At 39.7% G+C, this 17,264-nt stretch overlaps 2 protein-coding genes and 1 long non-coding RNA gene across 4 annotated transcripts; 2 read left to right on the top strand and 1 right to left on the bottom strand.

The window, feature by feature from the left end:
- Positions 1-1,079: 1,079 nt before the first annotated feature.
- LOC131298337 (pentatricopeptide repeat-containing protein At2g03880, mitochondrial-like) lies at positions 1,080-9,892 on the bottom strand. Its single transcript, XM_058323738.1, has 2 exons — positions 9,671-9,892; positions 1,080-3,597 (listed from the first exon to the last, which is right to left on the bottom strand). The coding sequence occupies exon 2, from the start codon at positions 3,536-3,538 to the stop codon at positions 1,106-1,108; it is 2,433 nt and encodes an 810-aa protein (XP_058179721.1). The 5' UTR covers positions 3,539-3,597; positions 9,671-9,892; the 3' UTR covers positions 1,080-1,105.
- LOC131298437 (uncharacterized) lies at positions 5,399-7,421 on the top strand. The gene is made up of 3 exons (XR_009190512.1): positions 5,399-5,613; positions 6,165-6,288; positions 6,988-7,421. It is a non-coding gene; the product is annotated as an uncharacterized LOC131298437 (long non-coding RNA).
- A 502-nt stretch (positions 9,893-10,394) lies between the features above and the next one.
- On the top strand, positions 10,395-16,066 carry LOC131336187 (wee1-like protein kinase). Of its 2 annotated transcripts, none has more exons than XM_058371938.1 (10): positions 10,395-10,720; positions 11,725-11,785; positions 11,854-11,920; positions 12,819-13,088; positions 13,456-13,523; positions 13,636-13,745; positions 13,817-13,857; positions 13,958-14,106; positions 14,586-14,939; positions 15,614-16,066. In XM_058371938.1, exons 1-10 carry the CDS (start codon positions 10,467-10,469, stop codon positions 15,710-15,712), a joined length of 1,473 nt encoding a protein of 490 aa, XP_058227921.1. In that variant the 5' UTR covers positions 10,395-10,466; the 3' UTR covers positions 15,713-16,066. The 2 variants fall into 2 exon arrangements, with proteins under 2 accessions (XP_058227921.1, XP_058227913.1); XM_058371930.1 differs by having other exon boundaries at positions 11,854-11,938.
- The last annotated feature ends 1,198 nt before the right edge of the window (positions 16,067-17,264 follow it).

Below are 17,264 nucleotides of genomic sequence, written 5' to 3'. Positions count from 1 at the left end.
TAGAAGAGGATCAAAGCATACAATCTAAGTTACCCTTGGCTCTAAATTTGTTTTCGCCCTTTAACAGTTGAACCAACCGAAGATTTCATCCAGCACAAGAAAAGGATCTAAGGATGAGGAGAAATTCACTTTCCCATGCATATTTTGAGGGTATTCCAAATTCCTTATCAACGTTCCACTTCACTTGTTTTGAGTCTTTTGACGGCTTGGTCCGAAAACAATTTTGTGACATCCTGACATCCCACAAAAAGTTGTCACCCCACTGGTCAAGAAAACTTTTCACACTTGCTTTTATGTGAGAAAAACAAAACATGATAGGAGGAGGGAGTCAGAGAGAGTTCTATAGAGGGAGAGAGTTTTGGTGACATAGCAATACATCTTCGTCTACTACATCCTTTGCCTTTTCCTCCTCGGCTCTTGTCCTGCATGTATATCACGTCGTTTTCTGGATACAAAAATGCATGAAAATGGGAATTTTTCACCTTGTAAAAATTTACGCCATTTTCATCCATCCCGTAACCTACCAGTCCTTTTAAAAGTTTAAAGTCGCAGTCCATATGCTGGCCCCTTGGTTCAAGACTGTTTATAACTGTATAACTTGCAATTTTTGTGTTTCATACCTTCAAAAGAAAATATTATGAATTGACTTAACTTTAAAGCTCACTTGTGTTAGGGTTAGTTAACACCCTATACACTTTTCCTTCTTTCTCTCACAACAGATACTTTTTGGATACTCTAGGTAACATATCCGTATCTTTTATGAAATTAAGATTGTGGCATTTCTTGTAGTGGCGTAGCCAAGAATATACATCACTGGGGGCACTATCAAAACAGAAATTCCGGTGATAGCCAACCCCTAACAACATCCCATTGACCTGCGACTTGATGGTTGTTGGTGATGTGACAGTGGTTTGCTTGTTGGTTGTTTCATCATGGGAAATGACCTAAACACATTAAAGGGAAGAAAAAAGGGCTGGGAAGTTCAAACCTTTGGTGTATTCATAGTTGAAGGATGAAATGATGAAGTTAATCCAGCAACAAACCATTTGAATCCATCTCAAATACGCAAGCCAAAGATTAAACAAGTCAGAAGAAAAACTTTTATCTACCAGTAATCCCCACAAGAACAAGTTCCTTCTCTAAAATGGTGAAAACAATTCGAATCCCTTAAAATAATATGCCGGTGAAAAACTCTTGAAATAAACTTCATTGCAGCATGACAATCACCACAGACTCGAAGGTTCTTAAATATCCGAATAGGCGCCCCCTGTGGCACAAAGAGAAGCCCAAAAGCAACAGCCAACTTCTCGCAGTGATAAGCAAGACCAAGTTCCTTACCCTCTTCATCCACATCATGCAGTGCAAAATTCATATCAGGTACATATCCAGCCTCCTTAATCAACATCATAATCTCATCAATCTTGGAATAAATCTGGTCTGTTTTCGGATGGCTTCTATCTTCAGACATAAATTTATGCACCTTGCTATTCATCTGCATCCAACTACACCCAGGTTCCTTGCTGATCCCTCTAAGTTTCATAAGTCTTCTTATTTTGGCAGTATTTTCCCAAAAACCAGCTGCAGAATAGATGTTTGATAGCATAACATAAGGCATGGCATTCTGGGGTTCAAGTTCAAAGAGGGCATTCGCTGCCCTCTCAGCCAGTTCTATATCTTTATGTACTCTACATGCACTAAGCAATGCTTTCCACACAGTAGAATCAGGTTCCACACTCATTTGATTGAGTAACTCCTTGGCTTCATTCATTTTCCCTGAGCGCCCTAGAAGATCGATCATACACGCGTAATGATCAGGACCCGCCTTTATCCCATAGACTTTTTCCATGGATTGAAAGTATTGCCGCCCCTGTTCTACAAAGCCTGCATGGCTACACGCAAAAAGTAACCCAATAAACGTAATAAAGTCGGGTTTTATACCACTGGCTATCATATCATCATATAATGCGAGAGAGTACTTTCCCTTACCATTCTTAGCATACCCAATGATGAGAGCAGTCCATGTAATGACATCCCGGATTTTCATCAAGTTAAAAACTTTTTTAGCATCTTTTATGCACCCACATTTTGCATACATGGTAAGAAGGGAATTATCCACTGATAAGGTTGACCTGAAGCCGAATTTCACAAAATTCGTGTGAACTTGTTGCCCAAATTCCAGAACTGTCAATTCTGCGCAGGCACTCAAGACACTGGCAATGACGATTTGGTCAGGATCAACACCTTCGCTTCTTAATTGACAAAACAACTTGAGAGCTTCTTCGTAGGACCCGTTATATGCATAGCCAGTGATCAAAGATGTCCATGACACTACATCTCTGTATATCATACTGTTGAAAACTTGAAAAGCTGAACCTAATTCTCCCCCTTTTGCATACACGTCAACAAGAGCATTGCTTACAAGCTTGTAAGCCTCATACCCAGTTTTGACAATCAAACAATGGACTGATTTTGCACTTTCCATAACCTTCATGGAAGCACAAGAATTCAGAACAGAAGGGTACGTGAAATCATCGATATCCATATCTTTTGCATGCATTTTCTTGAACAATAACAACGCTTCCTCTTCAAGCCCCTGCCTCACGCACCCAACCACCATGGAGTTCCAAGAAACCACATCGTTACCTTCCACACTCTCTAATGCTCTCCTAGCATTATACAAGTCTCCACATTTCGCATACATATCAACCAAAGCGCTTCCAACGTACACATTAGCCTCAAAACCAAGCCGAACTATGCAACCATGCACCTGCCCACCGAACCCACGTGCTGAAACCGTTGCACAAGCTGTCAGCAGACTAGGAAAAGTATACTGGTTGGGTTCCACCCCTTCAGCACGCATATCCCGGAAACACCTGATTGCTCTAATCCCATCATTGTTGTGCGAGTACCCTGTAATCATAGCAGTCCACAAAACATGGCTTTTCCTTTCGGGCATCTCATCAAAAATCATTTCGGCTTCAACAATACTATCACACTTAGCGTACATATCCACAAGACCGGTATTAACAAACGCATTCGAGTCAAAACGTGTCTTTATAACAAGAGCATGAAGCTGTTCCCCCCTTGATAGCAATGCCTTCGAAGAACACACCCTGAGAATACTGCTCAACGCAAACTGGCTCAGCTCGTGTCCCTCGTACTGCATTTGCCAAAACAAATGGAAACCTTCCGATTCGCACCCGTATCGACAGAACCCAGAAATGAGCGATGACCAAGTGATCGAACACTTCTTTGGAGCCTCATCAAAGAGCTGTTTAGCTTCGGCAAGTCTTCCTGAATGCGCGTAAGCAGCTACCATTGTGTTCCAAGTGAACTCGTCTCGATCAAACATTCCGTCGAACACTCGGCGGGCTTCATCAATTTGACCCGATTTCCATAAACCATTGAGATGCCTATTCAACTTGTAAATCCGAGGCGAATTGCCGAGTGAATTGTGGCTGCTGTGGAAGTATTGGCACTGCTTACTGTGCAAGAAACGCAAAAGGTTCAGTTCTTGAAATCTTAGGAGTTTGTACATAACCACCCGATTTCGGTCTATTTGGGTTCTTTGGTAGTACTGAAGAAAGCGTCTGATTGCTGTAGATATATCACGTGAGCAATCAGGCTAATTTACCGGTTATCGATAGCTTGATCTCAATAGCACAAATTCATAGCATAATGATGAGACCAATTACATCGACAACTTGACTTTAAAATAGGAGTGGCAAATTGAACCCAGACCCATCAACTAGAAAATAGACCCAACCCAACTCATTTATTAGTTGGGTAAGAATGGGTTCAAACCCAACTAACCCATTATTAATTGGGTCATAATTGGGTATCAATTGGGTCAACTTAAATGACCCAATGGGCAATGAAAGTAACCCACCAAATTTCATTTCTTAATTGGCCTCTTTTCCAAACCCAGACCCATCAATTGGTCTCTTTTCCCTCTCTCTCTCTCCCCCGGCCCCCCCCCCCCCTCTCTCTCTCTCTCTCTCTCTCTCTCTCTCTCCCCCCAACCCCCAGGAGCATGGCCTTCTCTCTCTTTTATTCAATTGTTTTGTTCTAAATTACGAGAGTCCAAAAATATTTTGAATGGTCCGAATTAAAAATCAATTGTGACCGGTAACAATTATTTTGACGAGTCAAAATTGAAAACACATCTCATCCATTAATTGCGCGAATGGACCCGTGAAATTGTGCTCCACCGTGAATAAATTTCTCTCATGGTAGTCCCGCAAAGAGTTTGGATTAAAAAATTGACTTATTTTTTTGTCCTTATTCAAATTTTTTTTACATTTTTTTTGTTTTGTGTCATATTTTTGTGACTTATTAATTTGTTTTGATGAGAGGAATCGGAAACGTAAAAAAATTTGATCAAAACTTATAATTTTTTGAATAAAGACAAAAAAAAAATCAATAAGACAAAAAAAATTACTTATTCTCGTCTTTTTGAAAAAATTTATGAGTTTCGATCATAATTTTTTTTTACTTTTCTAATTTTTCGATCATAATTTTTAATATATATGTAATTGGGTTAATGGGCGGGTCGGGTTTGCTTTAAATGAAATGGGTCGGGTTGGGTATGGGTAATTAGACTCATAGTTAATGGGTCTAAATGGGTCAATGACCCATCAACCTACTAACAAATTACCCAATTTGATCTAAATCCGCCCGTTTGCCCCCCTACTTTAAAATTAATAGCACTAATTCATCGGTCTTTTTTCCATCGCTGGGATCACTTGAATTTGATTTTCTTCTTTCTCATGTACAAATATTGTTCTACATTGAAATGTATTGTTTCTCACGTAATATTGTTTGATTAATGTAAAACTTAAACAACCAATTGAAAAAAAAAAAACCGAAACTGTAACAAACAAAAAAAATTGCAGTGGGGGCTGTGCCCCCAGTGGACTGGGGACTGTCTCTGGCCCAAACCCAGCCCAATGCACTCTTGGGACAATACCTCGAAAACACCAGCAAGCAGGAAAGCGTGCCTAGCACCCCATAACCAAACCATTCGGGGTTCGGGTAATCCCCGAACCGACTGAATACCCGAATCAAACTTGTTTTTTTATCAAAAAAAAGAGAAAAAAAAGGTAATGACTTTAATTTTCAAGAGACAAGAGTATGGGGAGATCTGAAAAGATTTTTGTTCGATTCAAGTTTTTGGGATGGATTCTGATCGATGGGTGAGAAAGAGAGAGAGAGTGCTACAACCGGATTGTTCTAATAGATTAGTATACAGAGCTGAGAGAAGAAAAGGGGAGTAACAGCAGGAATGCTACGTACACTACAAGATCCACAACACCATCCACTACACGCCCCAAAACGACGTCGTTTTGGGGCGTCCCTAAAAAAAAATAAAAATAAAATCAGAACGCGCGTTTCTACTACTCCCCTCCGCTTCAGTCGTTCCAGAGGACGAGAGAGAGAAGACCACCGCACCCAACCCACCGCCAACCACCACCACTGCCGACGAACAAGACGCCTCCACGACTGCCGACCACCACAACCTTTGTACGCCAACGAGCTTCGAACCACAATCACTGGTATCGATCTCGAACGTTAACGAATAACTCGACCACCACCGTTGCCGCACCAACGAAGGTCTCTCTCTCTCTCTCTCAGTTGTATCAATCGAACGAGGGTTCCAATTTCAATTCATAGATATTGGGGATTTTTGCACAAAAAATTAGGGTTCCAATTAGTGATCCAATTTCAATCAATTTTGGCTGTTGAGTTTTGTGCCAAGTGATAGTTCGAATGCAGAGAGTTTTGAGACTTGAGAATTTCTTAGACCACTTGGCACAAAAAAATAACCTAATCATTGGCATATGTTTGAGATTAACGATGACATACAACCATGCCCAATCTTCCATCATACTTTCTCTTTGGCAAGTAGAGCAAACTCATCACTGATACTACTAGAGATGCCAAAATTGATACAAGATTGATACAAGCTTGTTTAGTATAACTTAGTAATTTACCATACCATACTTAAAACTCTCTGCAGAGAACTATCAAGCTTGTTTTTTAATTTTTTCGTGTGCTTTTAGAATTGTGTCGCTTATAGCATTTGTAAGAGTAGAATTTTTCAAAAATCCTTCCACTGTTTTGAAGGATTTGTCCCACTCGTATTTAACTCGATCTACTTTTAGATTTTTTAGAAGAATCCTACCAAGATCAAGAATCTGGCTTTTGATCGCAGACTCTCAAAGACATTGGCTTTTGACTCGTTCTTCTACTGATATCCATAGTGATGGAAAATTGGAAAGGAAACAGGTAGCAAAGCTATCTTATCTTTTTCTTTTTTGATCAACATCTTATCTTTTTAAGTGCACTGATAAATAGTATCTGGGCATGAAACAAAAAGTGGGTGTAACCTTCGGCAAATCCTGTGGATAATTATTGCTAGCTTGTTTAGCGATAATAGCTAGCCCATGGCCATATTGTAACTTATTTTTGTAGAATTTACTCTGGGTCATTGAGAAGTTAAACTAACTTGAGATGATACAATATGCATTGGGGGGGGGGGGGTGGGTTATCTGTGTGGATCAAAGCAAGAAATCCATGCTCATCTCTCTCTTTTTTCAGTTGTGCATATTCTGCTAGCATAGTAGGAGTTCCAAGTTCAAGCATACTGTATTGAAGCTTTCTTTGGCTACCATAATCTACAGATTATGGCGTGAAAGAAATTGCAGGGGCTTCATGAAGCTCTTTTTGCCTAGATTAGCTCTTTGGCTACTGTAATCTATAGTTTAGGGTTCTAATTAGTGTTCCAATTTCAATAAGTTTTTGGTGCATTTAACGCATTGTGAAATTTTTGGAAAATCCCTTCTGCATTATTCCTCTTCCTACTTAGTTTTGCACATTGAGATTGTTAATGCATCAGCTGTCATGTATTGGAGTTTGGATTCAACGTGTAGATTCTTGCTACAGCTTTTGAAAATGTGTTATTGATTAACTTCTTGATCTTATAAGATTGATAGGTTATTGCCTGGAGACAATCACCAGATTGGGCTTTGTTGAGCCAATGCCTATTCAGTCACAAGGATGGTCAATGGCCTTAAAGGGCATGGAAGTGAAGGACAATGCTTATTATGCTGAAAACTGAAGATCAGAATCTTGTAATTTGGTGCTTTTTGCATCCAGATCAGATCATCAAAACTGCTACTGTCCCAGCAAGAGGGAGAGAACAAAGCAGTTCCACAACTCCAAAATCAAGTTCCCCTTGGTGTATGGGGCATCCAGCCAAGAAGAGATGCTAATGACACTTAAGGATTTTTTTCATTTTGCTTGTAATATAGCTTAGGGTAGACAATGATGATGATGTTCAGCTCATGCCTCTTTTGTAAAACATTATGTATTTTTTTCATTGGAGAGCAATCTAGTTCTTTTTGCTATCGCATGGTCAAGATATATTGTTCAAATGCTCAAATTTGTTGATAGGGTTGATGGCTTGCCACTGTTGGTTTCTTTTCTTTTAATTCATAGCAATCTAGAATGGTTTGTTATTGTGGCAACTTATTGAGTAAAGATGACAATGCGTTTGACTGAGACACTATGATGTCGGGCTAGACTAAACACAAGAGAAACTCTGTCGAATTTTTCAGAAAATACGGATACGGATATGACACAATACATCTTTCAAGATACGATACGGATATGGATACGGTACAATACATCTTTCAAGACACGATATGGATATGATACGGATACGGATACGATACAATACATCTTTCAAGATATGATACGGATACGATACGAATACCATACATCTTTCAATATACGATACGGATATGGATACGATACAATACATCTTTCAAGATACGATACAATACATCTTTCAAGATACGATACGATATGGATACAGATACAATACAATACATCTTTCAAGATACGATATGGATATGGATACAATACGGATACGATACAATACATCTTTCAAGATACGATACGGATATGATACGATACATCTTTCAAGATATGATACGGATATGGATACCATATGGATACGGATACGGATACAACACAATACGTATGACTAATATAAATTGCATTCATCCAATATAATCCAACACATTGCAACCTTGCAACATTTACAAGTTCAACAAAGCAGTCGTAATGCTAATACTATTACAGATTCATCAATGTTATGACCAATCAAAATAACAATACATATTCATCATTTCCATATAACAACCAAGTGAACTACTCTTCATTATCATTCGCTGCATTCATCATATCAGTGAAACTTGGTTGTCCATCACATCCATGCCCTTGAACTTGTAGTAGATTTGGTTGTAGTCCCCCCCAATATTGACCTTGGTCTTCCATAAAACTTGATTGTCCTCCCCAAGATTGGCTGCCCGCAAGAATTGATTGACCTCTCCAAACTTGACCATTGAAGAAGCCTTGTGAACTTGGAAAAGAAGGCCTAAATTGGTTCAAGCTTGTTCCGGTTGGGCAAAGAATTGATTGACCTCTCCAAACATGAAGGACCACTCCATACCTCTTCTTCATGTTCAATGTCTCCACTCCACACCTCTTCTTGTTCTCCACACTCATTGTTTGGAGGCATTGCCAACGGAACAGACTCCGGCGACATCCTGGTTCAGAAACAAAGGAAACAAATAAGAAACAAATTACCAGATAATGCATGTCTAATAATTAAAAGCACCATCTAAAGCACCTTGCTTTGTATGTCAATTACAGAAACTAATAGGTTTAGGAAAAAAATACAGCAATACAAGTACAAAAATTAACTAATTAACACCAACTTTTGAAGCAAATGTTAACAAAACTCCAGCTATGATATCGTAACAAATTACGTATTGGACCAAATTCAACAAATCACGGTTGGCAAAAGCTCAATAATAGATCATTTAACACTTTGTCTGCTTTAATGAATCTTTGCTTGGACATGGGCACCAGCCAGCTGTAGAACTTACAACTACCAAACATTCATTTTTTTTCTTCCAAAAAAGGTAGGACTAGTGGTGCCCCAATACATGATCATCTAAGTTGTACAATGAAAATACAATTATTACAGAAACTAAAAGCACAATAGCACAAGAACGCCATATTTACATGCTTTCGTTTGAGATCGGCAACATCCATGATTGCTGAAATTAATAGGAATGCTAAAATAGCCTAGGCATATCCTTTACTTAATCTGTTTGGAACCCTAATGTTTTTCAAAAAATCTCCAATCCGGCAAGAGAAAGATAGAGAGTGAGCACCGTGTGTGTGTGAGAGAGAGAGAGAAAGAGAGAGAGACAGACTAACCTTAGTACACACTGGTGGTCGTGAAAACCCAACGATTTTGAATTAGTTTGGGCCTCTCTCTTGCCAGGAGTGGTGTCGCCAGAGGTGGACAACGAGGGTCCGGTGGGGGTTGGCGGTGGCGGTGGCGGGGGTGGGCTGTGGTGATTCCTCAGTTCTCTCTCCCTCTTCCTCTCTCCCTCTCCCCTCTGTAGAACAATAGGTTTGGGAATTGGGGGGAAACGGGGGACGCAATCTAATTTTGAGATTTCAGATTTTTTTTATTTTTAATTTTTTAAGGGATGTCCCAAAATGACGTCGTTTTGAGACGTGTAGTGGATGGTGTTGTGAATCTTGTAGTGTACCTAGCATTCCTGGAGTAACAAAGAGAGATGAGTACCTGTGATTGGGAGAGAGAGAGAGAGGCGACGACGAAGACAGTACCGTGAAGAGTGAGACTAGAGGAGAGGAGGGAGTGGGTTTGACTCGTTTGAGGTATGACGGCGTGAAGTTCAAGTGAGTGCTAGCTGCTGTAATAAATATAAATAAAGGGTTATCACACTCCAGGTCCTTAGACCTTAACACATGCAAAAATTTGGTCCCTAAATTTTTGGATGTATGCACTTCGACCTCTAGTCTCTTTTAACTCCTATGTGTGTGTGTGTGAAGGGGTAATTTCGTAATTGTATGGTTTCAGTTCGGTTCGGTTCGGGGATCTACAAAACCATATCCGAACCAATATCCGTTTGGTTATCCAAGGCCTCAACCATACTCATACCCAATTTTTCGGTTATGGTTCGGATACTCATCGGTTCGGTTTACTTTGTCATCCCTAAATGGGGGCCGTGCCCCCAGTGGACTGTGGACTGTCTCTGGCCCAAACCCAGCCCAATGCACTCTTGGGCCTTGCTACGCCCCCGATAAATACCTCGGAAACACCAGCAAGCAGGAAAGCGTGCCTAGCACACCACAAACCGTACGGCATATCGCTTTCCAGCGGACGGTTCAGATTGTTCCATTATTCGTCACAGTATCACTTGATCAAAATCCAGTTTCCACCCATTGTGTAAAAAACCCGGCAATTTTTGAACTTCTATTGGTTTTCCCCCCAAACCCCAAATCCCCAAAAGTTCATACACACGGGGAGAGAGAGAGAGAGAGAGAGAGAGAGAGAGAGAGAGAGAGAGCGCGCGCTGATGAAGAAGAAAACCCCAAGGAGCAGCGAGGGGAGAGTGAAGAAGAGAATGAAGGGGTCACTGACAAGAGTTCAGCAGCTAGGGCAACTCTCTTTCATGCCTCTGCAGCCCCAATCGTCCCGATTCAAGACTCCCCTTGAATCACAAGCTCAACCTAGAGAAAAATCGCAGATTCCTTTGCTATCGCCCCTCCATATCGACGCTGATGCTGTTGCGGACGACATAGACTGCATTCTCAGCCAGGATTTCTTTTGGTAACTTCAAGTTCCTCATCAATCGAGTTTTGTTTTACGTACGTCCGAAAATTAGAAAAATAGGTTTTGGGGTATTTGTTTCCTTATTACCTTATTTTATATGGATTTCTTGGGGGATTGACCATGGGAAAATAAAATGGTAGAGACATCTGCTCACTTTGTTACAGTTTTATCTTTTCCTTTCATTTTCTCTTGTGCTTTGGGTTATAAATCGATTTGCACAGTAATGATCCAAACAGAATGTAAAGCTTTGTTTGAGGGAGCATCTTCAACCTTGGCTTGAGAAATGGGAATGTCAAATTTGACATTTTCAGATGCACACTGCAACCATTATGTCAAAACTTATGTATGTTTTTAATTGTTTTGTAATTTATGAAGTTTTGGCCAAGATTGAGGGTCTCACTCAGCAAAGTACTCAAAGAACACACATTTGACATCAGTTGCCAAATTAAGCATGAGAGAGCGATGCTAAATGACGCTTAGCATTTGAAACTTTCGTGGAGTTTCTTCACATGCCAATTCTTTCACTCGGCATGCCATGTCAAATTTGACTTCTTTGGTTGGAGAAGGAAAATGAAGGAGAAAAAGATGAGTTCTTTGTTTTTGTTTGCTTGGACTAAGCAAATGAATAGGATATCTCTCAACAAAAGTTTTTTGGGGTGACCTATTAAGCTGTGAACAAATACACTAATTTTTCATGAAATGTGTTAGGAAGGGTTGGTCGACCCAATATGAACTGAAGGCTGAACCTTAACATACCTCAGAACAATACCTTTATGTTACCAAGAGATATATTGGCAGCCGTGGGTCATTTAATTTTTTTCATTTCATCAAAATCAAATCCAGTTTCCTTGGACTGCATTCGATTTTGGATTTTTTCAAGTAGTCTAAATTTTAATGAGTTCCAATGCCGTGAATGCATAAGAAATAAAAATAAATGCAACTTGTAGATACGGGTTTCCTCTTTCAACATTTTGTAATTGTTACTTTTGCTTCTACTGCAGCACTCCTGACTATATCACTCCTGATGGTCAATATATGTCAACCAGTTTGGATTGCAACAAGGTAATCTTGCCACACTGCTATTTGAGTGCTAGATTTTGCTACGGATTTACTAAAGTTTTTTTTTTCAGGAAAATATTCCCTGTCCCAAGTCACCAGAGAAAATAAAAACTGTCAAGAGCAAAAGGCAAAAGCAGGGTAAGGTTAACATTTATGGTGAGCATTATTGTCTATTATGAAGTACTATTTTAGTTTCATATGGGAACTTGAGACCACATAAGTTGCTTCAATTGGTAGTATCAGTATGTCACTCTATCTATGAGTTGAAATCAAATTTGGACTTGGATATGAGTAACACTTTATCCTACAACTTGCAATTTGTTATGTCACCATTATCTTATGATGGATGCAATGAGGCAGGATTGCATTCACTTCTCTTAGAATACTTGTGCCCATATCAAGTGAAGGCTGTGAAGCTAAACTGATCTAATTTTCTTTCTGAGTTCGTCTTTAATTTAGGTCCAACTAGGGACCTTTTTTTTCCCTATCATATTTTGGCCATGCTTTCAACCTGAATCTCTCTCTTTATTTGATACAGTAAATGGGTCAATCATTCATAACAGTCTCTTGTATTGGCCTAAGTAGGTGCAAATGAGAGCCTTAATATACCTTTCTGTTATTTTTTTCATTGTAAAGCCATAAATTTGTTTTGACAACCTAGCCTCCTTGATTCCTCTATGCTTATTTTATGATTCATTGACCAGCGAGCATTCTTAATCGTGTTACTTAAAAGTTTTTCCTCAAAATAGACTCTTCATTTTGGTGTTATTTTAGTATCAAAAGCCATTTAGAGGAACTTAACTGCTTCCTTTACTAACTTAGACACGGGGAGATAGATATCGTGATGGCATTGGTGACAAGCATTTACAGCTGTTTCAGTTTTTAGTGCTAGACTTTGTCATATTCTTTTCTTAATCTTGTTCTAGGCTTCTAGCTATCCATCTGTATAATATTTTGATTTTTGCTTTTTTATTTTTTGGTGTCTTCTGTTGAATGTCCTGATTTCTGAGTGCTTGTTTGTTGCTTTAATGTTCAGATGGTATCTCCAGTAATTCTTTCACTTCTAATCTCTATGGCCATGAGAAAGTTGAAGAACTTGCCAAAAAGACTTTTTTTGGAACAGACGAAATCGAGACAGAGAAAACAATAGAAGCTGAACCTCAAAAGAGTCATAGCTTTGTTTCACATTCTGCAATTGCTTTGCGATGCCGTGTTATGCCTCCTCCATGCATAAAGAACCCATACGTAAAGGATACTTCAGAAACTGATGTAGATCCTTTCGACTATCAAAGATCAAAGTGTGCAGGTATCTTTTTTGTGCATATAAAAGTATTCGTTGGGGTATAGCATATCCCTTTTTATTGAGTTCATAACTTCATGTTAATGTTGTGGATGTAGTGGTGTAAGTTGCGTAAAAATTCTGCATCTGTCATATAATAAAAATCTGATGCTAATTGAAATTTGGGAAGTCATGATGTAAAAAGGAGGCTAGACATACCACCTCACATTACACAACCTCTAGGTTGATAGAACCAGTAAATATCGCAATCACAATGACATGTACGGATCTACCATTTCTTTTCCTTAAACTTTCCTTGTACATAATTTTGTGGGTTTTTTTCCTGTCTTACATGGACTTCATATTTGGAATCTCACAATGCTTCACTCTGTAGGTATTTTTACAGCCAGCTTTGGTGGAGATGGGCTTTCACGGTACAGGACAGATTTCCATGAACTTGAGGTATATTTAGCAGCAATTTCTTGAACTTCCAGAAGCAACAGATTAATGTATAACCTGCATTTTCTGGATTCTGGTGCTTGTATGAATTTTCGGGTTTTCTGTTTGTTTTCAGCAAATTGGTAATGGGTACTTCAGCTGTGTTTTCAAAGCTTTGAAGAGAATTGATGGTTGCTTTTATGCAGTGAAACAAAGCACAAGGTTGTTGCGTCAGGATACAGAAAGGTAGCTTCTTCGTGCTTCCACATATCAATACTCTCTGTTTGTGCGGCTTGCTCATGCAATAACTTGTGCAGGAGAAAAGCTTTGATGGAGGTTCAAGCTTTTGCTGCTTTAGGTTTGTTCATGTTTCTTGGTTTAATTCTGCCTAATATATTTTCTGCATACATGGTTTCAACGGTCTTCTTTTACCCAAAATTGTGATTTCGTCTTTGCAGGATCCCATGAAAACATTGTTGGATATTACTCATCTTGGTTTGAAAATGAGCGTCTCTTTATCCAGATGGAGCTCTGTGATCACAGCCTATCCATCAGTAAATCTTCTAAATCATCCACAGAGTGGGAGGCATTAGAGATTATGCATCAGGTTGTTATTTCTCAATAATGGGTGGGATCTGGACCGGTGAACATTGAAGACGGTTGATCAAATAATGGAAAAATAATTGTTTCTCTGTTTGATCCCTGCTGCAAATTTGTTGTGCCAGGAATCAGTCCACGAGAAAAATTGTGGTCCTCCAAGACTACTGTTTTACGAATTCAACTAGTAATGTAGTGCAAATTTCATTCTTCCATTCGACTGACCCTAGACTATTATAAGCCTTCCATAAATACACCACTCATAAGTATTTGTACCTTGAAATGCTGCTGGGAATAAAATGAATTAAGGAGAGATTTTTTATTTCAGCAGAATGCTAAATGTTGTCCTTCTGTAGGTGTCTTTAGATTTTTCCAAACATTCTGAGTTTCAGGACTATTTTGGGTGAAATTTGTTTTTCCAAATATTCTTGCCGTTGCATGCCATTTCCGATCTAATATCTACTTTGTTGGGGGTAAAATTTGCTTCAGATAGCCAAAGCTCTGCAGTTCATACATGAGAGGGGGATAGCTCACTTAGATGTAAAGCCTGATAATATTTATGTGAAGAATGGTGTATACAAGCTCGGTGATTTCGGCTGTGCAACTCTCCTTGATAGGAGCCTGCCAATTGAAGAAGGTGATGCGCGTTACATGCCTCAAGAGATACTGAATGACGAATATGATTATCTTGATAAGGTTGATGTCTTCTCCCTGGGAGCTGCTATTTATGAGCTTATTAGAGGCTCATCATTGCCGGAATCAGGCCCTTTTTTTTTGAATCTGAGGGATGGAAAATTGCCTCTCCTTCCGGGTCATTCCGTGCAATTTCAGAACTTACTCAAGGTACAATATATTGTGTGCTTCAGCGCTTCTCAAACATAACTCAAGATTTTACTTCTGCCTCAGGCATTCTTCCTCGGTTGCTTCCAAACTATTTTCCTGGAACAAAATTGACGTTATAGTATGTATGGGTGTAAAAGTGCCTGGCCTTCAATTGGCCTAGGCTCACTCGACCCTATGGGTTGGCCCTGGGGCATCGGTTATGAATACTGGCAGCCTACCAATCCAGTCTTCGAGCCAACAGAAGCTTACGGCTCAAAGTCTGGAAATTTTCTAGACAGAATTTGCTCCATACATAGAAGATAGATCCCATGCTCGGTTTTGGGGCCCAAATTCCCATGGGCACTGGCGTTGGCTCTTGGAAAATGGGCCTGCCTAAGCCAACTCGATTTGGCTGAAGCACTCTATGCAAGGTCTAAGCTTTACATACTTCTTTGACATATCATCCAAGAGCCTGATCCTTAAAGTAAGCCAAACCAAGTCTGGGTGCCAACGACTTGGGCCGTGCTTGTCAAAGTCCAATGAAGAATTGGCATTGGCCTGGGGCAGGCTTTCCTTTGTCATCCAGGGACCAGCATGTGCTGATTAATGTTTGGAAATAGGGTAAGAGTGATTAGTTTTTGATGTGGTTGCATGAGTGTGACTGATTATTTCTGTTGATTTTGCAATTTAATCAGGCCATGATTGACCCAGATCCAGTTCGTCGACCTTCTGCCAAAGAACTAGTAGAAGATCCAATTTTTGACAGGGCCAAGAAAACTGGAAAGAACCAGTAAAAGCCACTGTTCCTGCACTTAGAATTTGTAGCTGGGGCTGGATGCTGCGTAGGGCCAATTCAGCAGCTTTTTGTTCATTTCTCGGGGAGTAAAATTCTCATTCGCATGAGTCATCATGGGCAGTTTTGTTTATCTGAGCGGCAAGTGCAACTGTGCAAGCCCTGTTTTGTAACATTACTGACGGGCAAGAGCAAGATTATGCAAGCCCTGTTTTGTAACATTACCCCTCCGATATTGGCGCCAGTGTCCCCCTTGCGTGCCACTGCTTTTTGTATAAAAGATGGCAAACTGGAGAACTGTTGTATTTTCCGGTGAATTTGGTAATGCAATTCAAGCTGGGAAGTCCCATTTATTTATCAGTTAGTGTTGTTTTTTTTATTGGTAGTTTAGCTTGGTTCCAATTTGAAAAACACTTTTGGTCGGGTAAAAATAAACGTCTTAGACTATTAGTTGGTTCCTTGTAAAATTTACCAATTTCAAATGTTCAAAACGAACAATAACCTATCATAAGAGAGATTCTGGAGAGTACAACGGGTGGTTCAAGGGTAAGGTGATCTGTTTACCAAGATGAGGTCTTGGTTCAATTCTTACAACCGGATATCATTTCTTATAGATTAGGCTAATGCAGGCATTTTTTTTTGCATGTACACACAAAACAGAGACGTTGATAGTATATATTCTGGGATGAGGCAAAAGGAAAAGAGGCAAGGGTTCCTTTCAGCTATAAATTGCTAATAAGTGACATTAGTAGTATTGGATAGTGAGTATTGCAGGATCCGACACAAGAAGAACCTCTAAATATAGCATCCCTGGGCTGTAAGATGCGTACATCAGCAATATCGGGGGTTGAATCTCGAAAAACGGACCTGAAACAACTCGGAAAACGTGAAAAAAAGCAATGGGGAATCTTCACTTGTACTGGAGCATGTTCCTGCTGATTGTGTAGCGCTGACTCAACTAAATGCTGACTGGACAGCCTAGTGGCGCTAAATGAATTGACGCTGCTACACACTCGCGAATGAAGACCACTCGTCGTGTACCCTTAGCTGTCTTGTGGACGTACTCGTGGGGGTGTGTCATATGTATGCGTGTTTAGGAGTTTAACCCGTGGTCAAAAACAGTTTTCTACCACTCTCGAAATTCGGCCGAATATGCTAGAGACTTAAAACGTGGGATTTGGTGACCCTCGTTCACACCTGAGTTCTGATACCATTTGTTGGGGATCAGAGATCACATATATCACACAAACCAAACACAGATTGTATGTGGGTTGGCCAAAATGCTCGATTCATATAGAAAACGTCTGACGCTATTTCTAGTATTTCAGTAAGACCATAAATAATGGGGGTTTATAAACTCTCAAAAGCTCACACTCTCTCACCCTCCGGTCTCTCTGGTAGTATTTGTTTGTTCGACATTCAGCTCTCTCCCTATACAAGAAGAAGTATAATTGTTCAAAGATAAGAGCATTCGAAAGTAGTTGTGTCAAATATATAGTGAAGAGAACAATGATTCAACGAACTTAATTAGGGGACATCTACAGTACTGTAGC

The sequence above is a fragment of the Rhododendron vialii genome, chromosome 1a (assembly GCF_030253575.1).
Source record: "Rhododendron vialii isolate Sample 1 chromosome 1a, ASM3025357v1".
NCBI lineage: Eukaryota > Viridiplantae > Streptophyta > Magnoliopsida > Ericales > Ericaceae > Rhododendron > Rhododendron vialii.
Note: the sequence above shows the minus strand (reverse complement) of the source record. Positions and strands in the feature narration are given on the sequence as shown.

Coding starts and splice junctions, on each gene's coding strand:
- LOC131298337 (XM_058323738.1), bottom strand. CDS start 3,538: ATGTACAAACTCCTAAGATTTCAAGAACTGAACCTTTTGCGTTTCTTG.
- LOC131336187 (XM_058371930.1), top strand. CDS start 10,467: ATGAAGAAGAAAACCCCAAGGAGCAGCGAGGGGAGAGTGAAGAAGAGA. Junction 13,746..13,816: donor TTGCGTCAGGATACAGAAAG/GTAGCTTCTTCG, acceptor TAACTTGTGCAG/GAGAAAAGCTTTGATGGAGG. Junction 14,107..14,585: donor CATTAGAGATTATGCATCAG/GTTGTTATTTCT, acceptor AATTTGCTTCAG/ATAGCCAAAGCTCTGCAGTT.